The sequence below is a fragment of the Triplophysa rosa genome, linkage group LG2 (assembly GCF_024868665.1).
Source record: "Triplophysa rosa linkage group LG2, Trosa_1v2, whole genome shotgun sequence".
Lineage (NCBI taxonomy): Eukaryota > Metazoa > Chordata > Actinopteri > Cypriniformes > Nemacheilidae > Triplophysa > Triplophysa rosa.
This window is the reverse complement of record NC_079891.1, coordinates 1,495,186-1,511,580: the sequence shown is the minus strand read 5'-3', so window position 1 is coordinate 1,511,580 and position 16,395 is coordinate 1,495,186. Positions and strand designations below refer to the sequence as shown.

At 40.6% G+C, this 16,395-nt stretch overlaps 1 protein-coding gene across 2 annotated transcripts in view; it reads right to left on the bottom strand.

The window, feature by feature from the left end:
* The window catches only part of LOC130566894 (astrotactin-2-like), a 254,631-nt gene that overhangs the window by 7,981 nt on the left and 230,255 nt on the right, over positions 1-16,395 (bottom strand). For both annotated transcript variants that reach the window (XM_057354726.1, XM_057354717.1), the window contains one exon: positions 6,062-6,203. In XM_057354726.1, the coding sequence (XP_057210709.1) occupies positions 6,062-6,203 (142 nt within the window). The remainder of the gene's footprint in view (positions 1-6,061; positions 6,204-16,395) is intronic.

Below are 16,395 nucleotides of genomic sequence, written 5' to 3'. Positions count from 1 at the left end.
TGGAAGCCGGCTGGGATGCCGGCGGGGATCTGTGGCGGGAGCAGGATACCGGCGGCCTCAACCCTGGAGGGGAGCCCGGCGACCTCGACCATGAAAGGGAGCCCGGAGGCCCCGACCCTGAAAGGGAGCCCGGCGGCCACGACCCTGAAAGGGAGCCCGGCGGCCCCGACCCTGAAAGGGAGCCCGGCGGCCCCGACCATGAAAGGGAGCCCGGCGGCCCCGACCCTGAAAGGGAGCCCAGCGGCCTCGACCCTGAAAGGGAGTCCAGCGGCCTTGAGCCTGGAGGGGAATCCGGCGGCATCGACCCCCCGCTACGATCCCACTGTCTGCTGGGTCCTGTTATGGCTGATTCATTCTGTCAGGATTTGCACACAGAGGACGGACCCAGACGCAGACAGCGGATAAAGGGGTAACACACAACTTTAATAAAGTAAAATAAAAACCCACAAGGGGGTAAAACATTGAGAACAACCGGTAAAACAAGACGAGTAACCGGGAACATGAACTAACTACACATGACTTAACTACAGGTAACACTAGGCAAAAGAAATAACTAACCAGTCTCAGGAACAAACTCACATAAGGGAACATGAAACAAAGGAATCGTAATGAATCAGCACAAGACAGAAGACACAGGGGCGTTAAATACAGGATAAAATCAAGAGGGTAACAGGTGAAGGGCATGAAACAATTAACAAGCAAATAATGAGGAGACGAGAGGGCGGGAACAGAGACGAGACCGGAGAGGGTGTATGGAAAGCCATAAGGACAAAAAATACCTCTCTCCACATAAAACACTTGGGTCTGTCATGATTCTGCCTCAAGGCTCAAAAAGCATGACAAGAGAGGGCAGAATCATGACAAGAACTTACGAATGGCTGGTGCGACCCTACCCTGATGTTTCTCCTACAAAAAATCAATTGAGAGTGTGACTGTCAAAGCACGTGAAGAGGATTAAAATGAATGTGGATCGTTGAGGTCAAATAATCTGGATTTGAGCAAATGTGATGAGAAATGTCTGAGTTGATATGGAGATCTTCAATAATATTGACTTTTGATTGCAGACGAGACGAATCTGAGCTCAGTTTGACACATTGAGTCTCTTCTGAAACTCTAATGACATTTGTGAGAAGTTTGACTCTCAGGAGAAATATCTGAGACACAGATGAGATTTAAGCAAAAGTTTCCATTTGCTCTCTATTTAATCTCATTGATGTCTAGGAGAAATAACTGAGATATTTAAGAGAACTCATCAGTGATTTTTCTTTCTCTGGCAGTAGTGATGGCTACAGGAGGTCGTGATGATAATGCAGATGGAGACAGAGAGTCTCTGGACGTGTCGTGTTTGTTTGATGAAGAAACAGACGCTGATGTGTTCATATTTCCTGTAAAGCGTTTCTTATCTGTTTCCACAGTAAAGCTCTGATGGGCGTACGGCTTTCAACTGAAAAATCTGTCTCGAGACCATGAAATCACCGAACATCAACTGAGCAAAGCAGCAGAAAGAGACGCAAAGTTCTTTGATGCTCCGACATGTTGAAGAATAGCTGCTTGTGTGGCCTTTTTGAAGTGCGGATACATGTAAGAAAATACTGTCGCTGTACCTCATCGGTATGTTGATCTGAATTTCAGGCATTTAGGAAACAGGAATCAGGTTTAGTGGAAGAATGTAAAGATCTTGTCAATCCGACTTTCAGACATCAAGAGATGGATTTGTGCTCAACTAATACTGGAGTTCTTCTATTTGAAGATTAATACCAAACACAAATGCATTGTTTTGGCCTAAAAAAAGAGTGAGAGCTAAACACAGATTTGGCCCCTTAACCTCAGAGAGATGTGAATAATTCAGACATCCCATAATTCACAGCACAGTGTGTGTGGAATATCAGGTTTATCATGTCTCACTGTGTCACGGACCGTGATTTATCGAGCAAAGTTCTCTCAGGTCAAAACTTCCTCACGTGACTCGACGGGTGTTTCGTCTTTAACTGATGCCCGTCTCATTTATGTCACTCTGAAAGACATTTCCGGAATGTTTGGGGAAATTCTCCTGTTGGTCCCGTTGACTTGATGAAAATATGGATTACACTACATGACTAACACACAGATGGTCAGCACGTGACGCTGTGGAGTGAACATATGAACGTTCATGTAAAGTTCACTCAAAATATCAAACATGTAGATATTTTTCACTCAGGACCACTTTCGTAAAAAAAAAAAAAATGTATTCAATAATAATGCATCTAGTTGGTGTTGGCGCTATGGTTCTGTTCTGGGCAAACTCCACGCGCCCACCCATGCAATAATTCCTGGACAGAGCGGGGAGAGCAGCAAGTCGAAAAAAAACCCAGGGTAACAGAACAGATCCAATACATTTACATTTACATTTATGCATTTGGCAGACGCTTTTATCCAAAGCAACTTACATTGCTTTATCCTATACATTTATACATAGGCATGTGCAATCCCTGGGATCGAACCCACAACCTTGCGTTGTTAACGCAATGCTCTTACCACTGAGCTACAGGAAAGCGGACCAATAATTATACTAATAAACAAATAACTAAATAAAGATAAAGTGGAGTTGGGGATGGAGGGGGGAGTTAAATTCAGCGTGCCGCAAACCAATAGATGCTTGATACTGTCAAAATGCCATCATGAAATAGTAGTGCTGTCAAAAATGACACGTTAACCTATGCGATTAACTTTTTCAGATTAACGCGTTAAAAATATTTACTTTATTTATGACTAGCGTTACATTATACGATAACGCTCTTATTCATGCTAAGGCTTTCATTTAAGCACGATTTGAAACGGCTTTGACGCATCCAGTACACTTCTAGCTGTGCAGCTTGGAAAATCTCGGTCTTTGCTTTCATGCTTCAATAAACAAAAACACACAAAGCACTTTTAAATCTTAAATGAGTGCATAGAGTTGTGAAAATGGGGAACGGGTCAGCGTTTTAATCGTGATGAATCGCGATTAATTTCCCAAAAAAGGTGCAATTAATTAGTAAGTTTGTTTAATCGATTGACAGCACTGTGAAATATTTGGCATTAAAGAGGTCACATGGTGCGAATATTTGTTTTCTGTGTCTTTGGTGTGTTATAAGTTGCACATGCATGTATTCGACACGTAAAATTGCCAAAATTAAAGTGTCGGATCAAATTCTGCATTCTATCCAAAAGACCTGCCTGAAACACCTCGTGTAGCCACACCCCCACAAATCTACATCAGTTGGTGGTCTGATTTGACTGAGACCGCCCAAATGTAGACGCAAGTAAGGTGGGCGTACCTGTCAGTACAACTGAAGAGGAACCTGAGGTACAATTTGATGTTCCAAATATGGTCAGAGGCGTTACACGCTTGCAGTATTCCACCAATCACTACGCACTGGTGAACTGGCCAATCACAGCACACCTCGCTTTTCAGAGCCATGAGTTTTGTACAAAATCTGCGCGTTTCAGAGAGGCGGAGCAAAGAGGAGATACAAACATGCACGGTATGTGGAAAATACAGCGTTTATCAACCTTAAATCCTGTATACACATTACATTACATCTAAAACAAACCATAATATTCATTTTAGCCGTGTCATACGACCCCTTTAAGGAATGTCACGAAATTTGGAAAGCAAGAAAATCACAGATGCGATCTCATGTTTATCTCAGCAATTTCTCATAGACATCAATGAGATTAAATGGAGAGCGAATTGAAACTTCTGTCTCATCTGCTTCTAGATAATATAATGTAAAAAAACAGATGAGCTCGCTCCTAAAAATGTTAATGAGATTTAATTGAGAGCAAATGAATACCTCACAAACATAACCATAGAATTACGAGAACTGCAAAGACAAAAGCGATAGACGGAGAGAAACACACACAATAACAAGAAATAAATCCCTGTCATCTAGTGATGAAATAAAGCACGGACGCAGAAACGCCCCGTTCGCTCTTCACCTCCTCAGACGTCAACTTCTCTGTTACGCAACAGACAAAATGCAACGATGTTTCTAAAAGCAACGGCGTCTTACAGCGGACGACACAGAGTTCAGGTTACACAAACGCCTGTCGGGACGGAGACCCAAAGTCTGCTGAGGAACCGAGGTGGCAATGAAACGGAAAATCACACAACATTTAGGAAAGAACGCAAACGCACACCATGTTCTTTAACCCTCCTTTCTTTCTGACAGGACGTCTGGAAAAGAGCGCCGCGATTACGCTGGACCTTCATGAGGTCCATCGTGTTCATGTTATGACATGCGCCGTCACGAGAACGACCAATGAGGATCTTTAAAACTCCATTTCATTACCTGACTGCTTCCTCTCCAAACACAACTTACAGAAATAACAATGCTAAAACCACACTTAGCTAACATGAAGCTTCCAGTCCAAACCACATCAGTTTACTGGCCGGTGGTCTTAAGACCATTAGATCGGTGTTGGAAGGATTTGTCCTTCCAAATCATCCAGGCTGAATATTGATTCCTCGCTCACATTAGGTCAAAGACAAACTGTTGGGGCGGTATCTAGTTTTGGGTCTACATGCTGGACAAACATGCAGAAGAAATGACAGACGCATGACAAAATCCACCCTGAATCAGATTCACTCCTGTCATGAAAAAATAAGTTTATTTAAGTGTGCTATTAGTATACAGCACTTCTACTATAGTATACTTCTTTTAAACTAAAAATGGGAAAATATACAGTTTTCCTTTTTTGGCTCCTCAGAAATATATCTAAAATGACATTTTCTGACAGAAAAGTATAACCTATATTTGATCTATACTTTATTTATTTTTTGATCGAGACATACTCTATAATAGTATAATGAAGTGTTTTCAAGTCAGCATGAAACTAAAAATGATCCTTCTAATAAAGTTTTACACAGTGGTGAAGTATTTATTATAAATTATTTATCCGTGCACATCATTTTTTTTATTCATTTGCACTTGGAATCTTTAATAAAAAACGTTAAGCTCCTTCCCCTCTCGAAACGACCTCTCTTGGCTTCTGGTGATGAGGAATGGCGCGGGGGGCAATGACTGACAGATCGCAAACTGGCGATCAAATCTTTCACCTTTTACATTTTTTTCTTATTTCAGAAGTCGTTTCACACGGGTATACGCCACGATATGTAAAAAAAGACAATCGCTACTATTAACATAATATTTCAAGTATTAAAATGAATACCTAGGAACACAGTAGTATACTTAAACTAAGATTACCTAAATAATATATAAATATTATATGTGTCTCTGGACCACAAAACCAGTCATGTTGCATGCGTACATTTGTAGCAATAGCCAACAACGTTGTATCGGTCAAAATGATCTTTTATGCCAAAATTTGTTAGGATATCAAGTAAAGCTCCTGTTCCATGAAGATATTTAGTAAATTAATTTGAAAAATATATATCAAATCGTCAGCTCACTGCTGCCCGCTCTTTGAGAATTACCCACTTGAGTTTCATAACAGACCATACATCAGTGGAAAACTTATTTATATACTGTATACGTTTGGAAAAATTGACCCTTATGACTGGTTTTGTGGTCCAGGGTCATATTTGCCTTTAAGTATTATAAGTATGACTGTACGTATGTTGTAAAGTTCACTTAAAGAAAACATTCAAGTATACTTGCAGCATAAAAACTACAAAACCAGTAGTTTACTGACACTAGAAGTATACTTTAGTTTAAAGTGTACTAAAAATCATCTACAAATGTACTACAAGTCAGTATCAGTTCACGTGTACTTAGTTTACATCTTTTACACTTCAAGTATACTTGAAAGTACACTTTTATAAACTAAAGAGTGGAGCAAATTAGTAGTATTGAGTGAGTACACTTAAAATTATACTGCTAGGTCATTAATATCAGTATACTTACGTCATCAAGTACACTTAAAATATACTTTACTTAAATAAAATGAGCTTGAAGTATGCTTATTTTGCGTAAGCAAGGGAGCCTTCTGGTTGAATGCTTTTGTGAAAATGTTGGTTTGGTTTGAAGAGAACAGTCCTGGTTTACTGAAACGGACGCATACGTGCTGTGAGTCTTACTTGTAAAGGCTGTCGGGCTCCAGGCACTTGAACACCAGCGAGTACATGAGGGTGTGAGGATGTTCTCCACTTCTCCGACCCGCCACGACACACGAGGAACCCAGACCCGAGAAAAGATCATCCATCAGACTGAGAACCTCTCCTGAGAAAGAGACCAAATAAAACGGTATAATGTGCTCTATATCTTATTATTGCTTTGAGTGAACTCATTCTGTAAGCCCTGCGCTTTAGAAGTGAAACAAACACCCCTGCGCGCATTATTAAGGGCTGCATGACATTTGGATCCTTCTGAAACATCTTGTGCTTTTCTCTATTGCGCAGTTTAATAAATAGGAAAACAGTCAAGAACACAGTATACGATGTTTCTCTTACGGAGTTGACAGTCAAAACAAAGCCGGTTAAATATTCCAGCGAGCCATGTGCTATACAGTATGTACTGGAACATTAGCCAAAGGCTTGTTCATCAAGATAAAAATGAATCTGCTTGCGAGTCAAATAAATAATGAATAAATACATTTATTAAACATTTATAACATGCGAGTTAAAATTTCGTTAGAATCCCCTTTTTATTCGTGCGGTTATAACTGCTGTATAATGCATTTGTAAATGACTTATTAATCATTGATGAGCACATTTATAAATGCTTTACAAAGCGTACCTTAATGCAAAGTGTTTTTATGATCTAAAAGTTTGTCTGTAAGTCAGGCTGAAGGCATGTAGTGTATGTGTGGCCCTGGAGGTTTGTGAAGAATGATCTGCCGTTGCGTTGCGTCTGTCCGGTTCATTCAGAAGCGCAGGGCACCTGTTTTCTGTTAAATGTTCATTGCAGAAGCGCAGCCACAATCAGCTCAGTGACGCCTTCATTCATCTGGATTCAGAACACAAGAATACAAGCCGAGTGTGTGAGATCTCTTCTGTTTCTTTCCTCACGCTATTAATAGCGACAAGAGGTCAAGACGTGCTTAAGATTGACTATCTGTATCCCACCACCCGCCCGCAGCCCATTTGCCCTGTATTGACACAAAAATGCTTGGAATGCTCATGGGGCGGCCGCTCTCCTGACAGCTTCAGACCGAGAGAAGAGAGACGCTTTCATGGGTACGGCAGAAGGAGAAAAGAAACCTCGACGTTTTAAGTTTCTGGATGTGGTTTGGATTGAAACGCTATCTGTGTGTGTTTTGATAATCAGAATAATTCACCCGGCCGATCTGGGATTGTTTCTCAAGAAATGATCACACACTCCGGCCATCCCAAAAGAGAAAAAAAAGAGCACACGACCAGCTGCCGTCTCACGCCTAGATGTCAACGAGGAGAGTAAATTCAGATATTTCTCTTGAGAAAAAGAGTCCGAGATCTCACAAACGTCTCTCAGTTTCCGAAGAGATGTCAACGATGCTACGTCTGCCGTTAAAAGTCAATATTATTGAAGATCTCGATATGAACTCAAAACAAATTTACTCAAATCCGGAACGTTCTAAAGGTTTTCACCCTGAAGTACAGGCTGGACGTTACCTCGGTTAACCTCTGTTGGCTAGCGCTCTCTCTCTCTGCCAGGGGTTCTGCAGGCGGGAACATCACGCTCATGCGAGCCGCCTGCTTTCATTCAGTGCTTTATCAGCGGGATGCCAGTACTGCCAGTACCGTACACGCTAAACACGTGTTTGTTAACACTAAAAACACATTTCATGATTAGAGACCGGAGAAATAAACAGTTCTTAAAGAAACAGTTCACGCAAAAATGAGAATTATTTAACAATGTATTCACCCTCATGTCAAACCTGTATAGGTTTCTTTCTTCTGCAGAACACAAAAGAAGATATTTTGAAGAATGTCATCAAACAACACTGAACCCCATCGATTTCTCAAAATATCTTCTTTTGTGTTCCACCGAAGAAAGACTCACAGACAGGTTTACGACCACATGAGGGGGAATAAATGATGACAGAATATTTTTTGTGTGAGCTATCCCTTTAAAGTCCCAGTGAAATAAAAAATGACAATGCCTGTTTTTTCATGAAATATTGCAGCGTTTATTGTAACTAGTTTGTCAATGTGGGTCATTCTCTTTTAAAAAAATCGCCCTCATAATCTTGAGTTAAGATCTGAAAATGCACTTCCGTCCTGTAGTGACTATCCATCTTAGATGACGCAGAGCATCCGTTAACTCCTCCCCTTCAACTGTCAGTCTGCTGCCGGTTCCGTTTCAAAATGCAACGGCTGTTTTTATACATCCAATCAAACCGCAGAGAATGACAGAAGCCACGCCCACTATTTTTCTCATTTGAAATTCCTTTTCACTCGGAAAAATACAGAAGTAAAAACGATCGCAACTTCCGGTTCACGGGGACTTTAATATGCATCAGACAAAATCTGAATTAAAGTTCACGCTGTAAAAAATGAGAAGCAGGTCCCAAATGAATCAATATCCAAACGTTTAAAAGCGGCAATCACATGGACCGTCCGCCCATGTGAGGTCCCTGCGTACCTGCCGTCTTCCCAGGATTCATAGTGGCTGGTACCTATCAGCTGCGTTTGTCAATACGAGCAGGAACCGCCAACAGCCGGTGGACATTAGTGGAGACATTCTATTACTGGAGAGACGTATTGCGTGATGAGAAGGTAAGACGCCGATTAAAACCTTGTAACGTTAGCAGATGTTGGTTGACCTCTCGCTAGAGTAAGCAGACAGAAAACAAATCACGCCGGACTGAAGTTTCTGGTCGGGTTTGATCTCATTTATCTGCTCTGGAGTTATTCAAGTGCGCTGCCATTACTCATCCATCTGCCTCCTCCTTCATATAAAACACCGACGCTTCACTATAACGACTCAATCCTCTGCAGGACATGTCAATACTTTACATTATTCTTTTGTTTCATAATATAATCATAATTATATACAGAATTAGTTTATTGTCATATAAAAGACAAGTGAACATGATGGGAAAGCGTGAATTTTCTGACGCGTTAATTAGTAATACGCAGAAAAGTGAGGCGTGTCTGAATCACATACGCTATAGCCCAATAAAACACGCTGTTTTAACGAGTTTAATGTCAAAATGGCGGGCAGTCTACAGCCGCGCACTGTGAATTACTCAACCGCCCAGAACGCGTTTGACAGAAAGTTCAGGGAATATTTCTGAAGAACAAATAACCTGGTTCTACACTTCACGGAGTATGAAAACATACTGTAATGTGTAAATATTCATGGATTTGTGGTATTTTTTAGATCATGCGTTAACTGGAATGGACATTATGTTTTTTATTTGGCGGGAAAATAGGGGTTAAAAAAACAAGCACAGCAATGTACACAGCAACATGCATTAAACACTGTATAAAAGCTATTTTAATGATAAAAATCTATGTTTGTACTGTACAATATACAGTTACACATCATCACACAGATGGTAAAATAGACGGCCACATAATGAATCAAAATTCATCACAAGCTGCTTTTCCTTCGACTGTTGGAAATAGAGATGGTGCACAGCGTCATACACACAAATACAACGTCCTTATTCTGTTTTTTTTCTCAATTTTACAGTGACTTTTTCAGTAAATATTTTCAATTTATAAGACTTAAATTGACAAAAATCTTGCTTTGTGCTGAATGCATCACATCATCTCCAGATAATACACTGTCTATTTTTATACAACTTTTTCTGTCAATTATGTTTCATTCTGCTGTATAAAGCACATACCTTGTACATACAATAGTCTATTCTTATTTTTTACTTGTACATACACACATAGCTTTACTCTCTATATCTTTATCTTACGTTTATTGTATTGTATTTCTTCATTTTTTATACCCATAGGCCCTTATTTAAATCATCTGTGTACTGTATTCTATTGTGTTATGGTCTCTGTGTACTGGATGCTCCTGCCACCAAAACAAATTCCTTGTAAGTGCAAACACACTTGGCAATAAAGCTCTTTCTGATTCTGATAACTGCATAATATGGCTAACACGTGTCGTGTCATAGTTTTTATATATATACTTTTTAAAAAACGTTGTTTTCATTGACAAAACATTGTCTAAGTGTGGAGGGAACGAGGCCAAAAACACGCGCTTTGAATTGAAAACGTGTTAGCATGGACAGGGTCTCAACTCTTAAAAACAAAGGTGCTTAAAGAGTCACTATCACAATGTCCTTAAAATGACATTTCATGCGTTGTGTAATGTTGCTGTGTGGGAATGTCAGCAGTCTGCCGAGTTGTAAAAGCGAACGAATCACAAAGTTATTGGCTTGGGAAAAAAGGAGTCGACTCTGAATCACGCGAACGAGTCGGCTGTCGTTCTAATTTCAGTTCCGGGTCAGATTTGCGTCACTCCGTGTAATGCCCGCCTACGTTCCATTTGCGACACTGCACACGGTAGACCAATCACAGCAGACTAGAGCATCTGACCAATCAGATCAGAGTGGGCTGACAGAAAGGAGGGGATTAGCCAGATGAATCACCGAACGAATCATTTGAAGAGTGAGTCAAGAAGTGAGGTAATAATAACGGACTATAATTAGAAAAGTGTTTTTACACCGTATGTACGTAAACGTGTTGTTGGACACGCCATAAAGGAAAGTAGGACCTTAAAAATCACAAATGATTTACTCTTTCAACGGTTCCTGACAGCGATGCCATAGAAGGACCATTTTTGGTTCCACAAAGACCCATTCTGTCAAAAGAAACATCTCTTTCTTCTTACCTTTTTATAATCTGAGCTTTTTTCGCCACAAATAACTTTTTATGAAACAGAACGGTTCTCCGGACGTTAAAGGTTCTTTATGGAACCATTGAGACAAAAAAGGTTCTTCTATGGCATCGTGAATCACCTTTATTTTTAAGAGTGTCCTGTAAATAACAGTTTTTTTGTGCAGTTCTCTGTGTGTCTGTGTGAGGGCACCGACTGTGAAATTCCTGAAGTTGGAATGAAGTGAATGAAATGAAATGAAGTGAATAAAGAGTTAAAGTGAGAGTGGGCTGCCCTCAGCTAATGAGGTGTCTGACAAAGTCCAAAAGTTCATGATGCCCTTTCTACATTATGATATAAAGAGAGAAGGAAAGAAAGATGGAGGAGAAAGAGAGAGAGAGAGAGAGAGAGACTGATCACGGCTCTGCATTTTAAAAGGCCATTTGCTAATCTGACATCACTGTGTCTATTCATTTTATTAGTGGAGACACAGTCCGTATAATGGCCCTAACCCAGAGATTTGAGCCAGTGTGCCTGACGCTGAAGCATTGATTCATCTCTCTCTCTCCGGAGAGGCCAAACCTAGAAAATAAATGTGATCAGAGAGGCGCTTCAACTTGCAAGAGAGAGAAAGGAAAGCTATTAAAGCCTAAACAAAACGAACAAAAGCCGGACGAGACAAAACACAACCAAGGAAAATCTGAGAGGCCGTTTACATGAGACCGTTTTCAACAAAAAAACTGAAAACATTTTAGGCATTTTGGCTGTTCGTTTACACGACAACAGCGTTTTGGGGGACTGACAACGCAAACGTTTGAAAACAGGTCTCAAAGTGCACGTTTCTGAAATGTTCTTTTAGGGATGAGGCGATACAGCTGAAAAATGTATCATTGACATAATGTTTCATATCATTCCATATCGATGACTATTGATACATTTTAATAGCCTTTACAAAGACCAGTAGAAAATGTGGTTTGAATTTTACCACTGTATTATTCACATTTTAACTGTATTACTGTGAAGTGTTTTTGTAATAAACAGACTTATAATAACAGAGACAGAGCAACAGGTTTATTAGGTTACTGTCACTTTAAGAGCTAATGCTAATGCTGATACACATCCACTGTTAACTTCACTTATAACATCAGCCACTGGGTTTATGTGAACCTTGTGGTTTTTGGCGTAATATTGTGTGCATTTTACAGGTAAATAGCTAATAAGACACGAAAGAGGACTTTGTTCTGTACCTGTGCTGCGTCTGTGCATGCGCGGTGCCCTCATATGTCAGAAGAAATGTCTGCGAGTCAAATCGCTTGAAAGTTTAAACAGGCACAACTGAAAAGATATTTGAGAAAAGAGAAAGATATTTGAAAGAATGCTAATAACCAAACAGATCTCGACCCCCATTGACTCCCATAGTAGGAAAAATCACTTCATCATTTTTTTGTTCTGTTGAACACAAAAGAAGATATTTTGAAGAACAGCAAACAGTTTTGGGTCACTTTTGACTACCATTGCATTTTTTCCTACTATGGGAGTCGATAGGGGGCAAAATCTGTTTGGTTACAAGCATTCTTCCAAATATCTTTCTCTGTGTTCATCAGAACAAAGAAATGTATATAGATTTAGAACAACTCGAGGGAGAGTAAACGATGACAGAAATTTCATGTTAAGGTGAACTACTCCTTTAAAAGGCATGCAAATAATAAACTTTGGTTATGACGAATAACTGCAATATGTGTGATGTCAGAGATATACTGTATATGCTGTTAAATAGTGGATGTGTGTCACGCATATGTGGACACACCCGCGCAGTCATAGAATGAATGCTGTATCATGATTAATTAAACACTCTAAATAATTAAACACAAAAAATTTCAGCCAGGATTTAGACCGCATCATAGCACTGAAACTGTGCTCAGTTTACAAACGACCTGCTTATAGCATCAGCTAAAGGTAACATCTCACTCCTAGTCCTGCTTGACCTTAGTGCTGCGTTCCATACTGTAGACCATAAAATACTTCTAGATCGCTTACACAATTATACCGGTATTCAGGGACAGGCACTACAATGGTTCAGATCTTACTTATCAGACCGACATCAATTTGTCCATTTAAATGGGGAATCATCAAATCTAACGCAAGTAAATTACGGATTACCTCAGGGATGGGTTTTAGGACCCCTGCTATTCTCCATATACATGCTGCCCCTTGGAAACATTATTAGAAAACATGGAATTAGCTTCCACTGTTATGCAGATGATACTCAGCTATATATCTCATCAAGACCAGATGATTCCTTCCAGCTATCCAAATTGGCAGAGTGCATCGACGATATAAAGCATTGGATGACTAGTAATTTCCTTCTTTTAAATTCGAATAAAACAGAAATATTACTTATCGGACCAAAGACACGTGAGCAGAATATTTCTCACAACTATTTCACTTTAGTTTTCTTTTAAAGTTGTTCATGTTGAAATGAATGTATGTTCAGTGCAGGTTTAGAGATTAGGGCATTTTGCACATTTTCCTTCATTATATTGTTGTCAGACATTGTAATGCCGTCGTATAGATATGAAAAGACATGTTTATTTCTTTGGTCTGCCAAAAACCATCAATTCATGTTTTTAGGTATTTAATTGTCTGGACCTAGGCTGGTAAGGAGGGTTCGTTTACTGGACCTCAAGCGATTTTAGTTGAAGACTCCTGTTCTATGGCATCGCTGTGAACAACCTTTTAAGCCCCTTTATCTTTAAGAGTGTACAGTAATTCATATTCCATGTGCTTATGTGGCTTCAAACTGATCTCTTCTCCTTTAGCCAGCGCTCAGTTTTGGACATCTCTCTTACATCATTTCATTAACCCTCACATGATCTTCAGTGGTAATATGGTCCTCGAGTACTGCACACAACACAACGGTGACTTCATTTGACATGCGATTGAACGAGATCAGGTGACATCACTGAACCCACTTCAACAGACATCATCAGAGACGACTGCACGGGTGTGTTTGTGGTGCGCTCAAACGTATATGAAATGCTGTCGGAGCGCTCAAACGTTCCTTGACGTGATGTGTGCAAATACTTGATTTCATCAGTAAATGCATGGAAAGCGTTCGAGCGCGCGCGTGTGTGTGTGTGCTGAATACAGCAGTCAGACTTGGCTCTCCGCCTTCGCTCCAATCTGCTGATGGCCCTGTTTGTGACGCCAGGAGCCATTTTTAGCGATGAGGTCATCCTTAATTAAGCAAACAAAGCGAGTCAGCTGGGATCCGTGATCTCCGCTCATCCTCAAGGACGCCCTTTTATCTCCTTTTAATTGAATCGAGCTTCAGAGTCGGCTTATCGACGAGCATCGGCGCTCGGGGACCGCGCTCCGCTCGAAGGCGACAGGGACTGTTACGTAAACAAAAGGATAGCCCTCGATGGAGCGGCGGCCTGACCCTCGACGGAGGTGTCTGCTGTGACGGGAGGATGAGACGGAAAGATCAAATGTCCTGCTGCGAGCCGTCTGACAGCCGAGCTGTGAGATGACATCATTGGCATGTGGCGACTGGCTCTCTCTCTCTCTCTCTCGTTCGTACCTCTCCACACATCCCCCCACGCTCTCTCCCGCCTCCATCGCCTGACGTCTCCCGGACTTCCATTATGTGTGCGCGGTGAGGAACAGTGGGAGACACTCGCGCTCCGACACCTCTCTGATGTTAATTAGCGGATGTGGAAGGAGCGCGCTTCTTCAAGGCTGTCAGCGGAGCGGGAACGCTGTCTCGGCCAAATTAAGAAACTCAGACCAACACGTGCGCTCTCGCGACTCCCGATGCGGCGCACAGCAATGGCTGTATAGAGCCTTACGTCACGCGTCAGTATGCATTATGCACACGCTGCATGTACGAATGTCGCTTTTTTGAAAGCGTTTGACCACAGATGTCAAATTCTGTGGTGTGGACATACGCACAATATTGCATAAGCAAAGATCACAAATGAGGGATAGTTTATCCAAAAATCTAAATTCTGTCATCATTTTATTCTCTCGTGTATCCGTATGTGAGACTTTCTTCAGTGGAACACAAAAGAAGATATTTTGAGAAATGTCTCAGTGGTTTTGTGTTCATACAATGGAAGTCAATGGGTTTCAGTGTTGTTTGATGATCAACATTCTTCAAAATATGTTCTTGTGATAAGGAAATGATAAAAGAACTTTACATTTTTGGCTGAACTTTCCCTTTAAGAACTCAGTTGTACACTAATAAGATTGAATGGAGAATGTAACGAGACTTACGTCTCCTGCTTCAGGTGTTTCTCAAATATGTCTCAAATTGTGCTAAACACAACATCAAAGTCTGTGATGAAAACTCTTAATATCAGCTTTATATAAACAATGGACTCAATTGATAAAGTACATATTTTATTTCTTTTTTAATATAAAATATCGTAAAATATCATGTTGTATGTCAGTATATGCATCGTCTGCTTTGGCAAACTTACAAGCGGTCCCGATTCAAACGAGACATTCTGAAGGGAAATCGTCACAACCACTTAACTCCGTTTATATTGGTTCCATTTCCAAAATGTGATTTTGAAAAGGGACGATGGCTCGATGTTAAGACATCTCCATTAAATCTGACAAGGTTAGAGCTAATAGATAGCAATATCCATGAACCACTTCACCGGAGTCCTGAACCAAACACGCACGGGCATGTTTCAGCAAATGGATGCCATCTAGAGGTTTAGAACCATTTTTTCTATCGGACAAGAAGTTAAAAATAAAGCACAAACCGAACGATAAAACCCATGTTTGGAAACTGTGGAATTCGGTGACATTTCATGTTTCATTTCACGTGAGAAAGAGTTTGTTCACGTTTGTTCACTACATGAAATAGATCGAGTGGTGGAAAAATGCTGGACATGAACCACACGCGGTAAGTCAAACTGATCGGCGTGTACGTGCATAATGTAAACAACACGAACTTATAGTGAATCAACAGTTATGCAGGGATTAATGCGATGATCTATAGTGTGCTCGTGATTTAGTTCCTCGCCCCTGCACGCCTCCAGCAGCTCGTCTTTTTCCAGAAAAAATCAAACTAAAGACTCTTCGAAAGATACGAAGTATGCAATACTACTCTATAGGTACTCAAGATTAATATAAGATTGGCAGAAACTGCGCGTGTTACCTCATCTTTAAGATCTCTACATTCCTCCTGAAGTGTCTCAATCAGACAACGCAACACATTATCAGATATTAGGACATTATTGTAAAGAATGACCAATAAAAGAGTGCAGTGTTGTCTGAGGTAACAGGAATGAACACACAGGGGTGACACATCGGTGCCCAGAATCAAACAGCATGTAATAAAGTTGTTTATAAATGGCAAGACAAGAACATTCTGGCTTCCCAGCATCAGTCAGCACAAAGCTAAATATTTTATTTTGTTTAATTAGTAAATGCAAAACATATTTGTGGGCAGTGAGTCAACCGCCTCAGGTGAACACAGTGGTTGGTTGTGATATTTCTGTGATGTCACAATACACGTTGAGCGAGGGAGAGATTGAGAGAGAGAGAGGGTGAGAGAGAGGGTGAGAGAGAGAGAGAGAGAGAGAGAGAGAGAGAGAGAGAGAGAGAGAGAGAGAGAGAGAGAGAGAGAGAG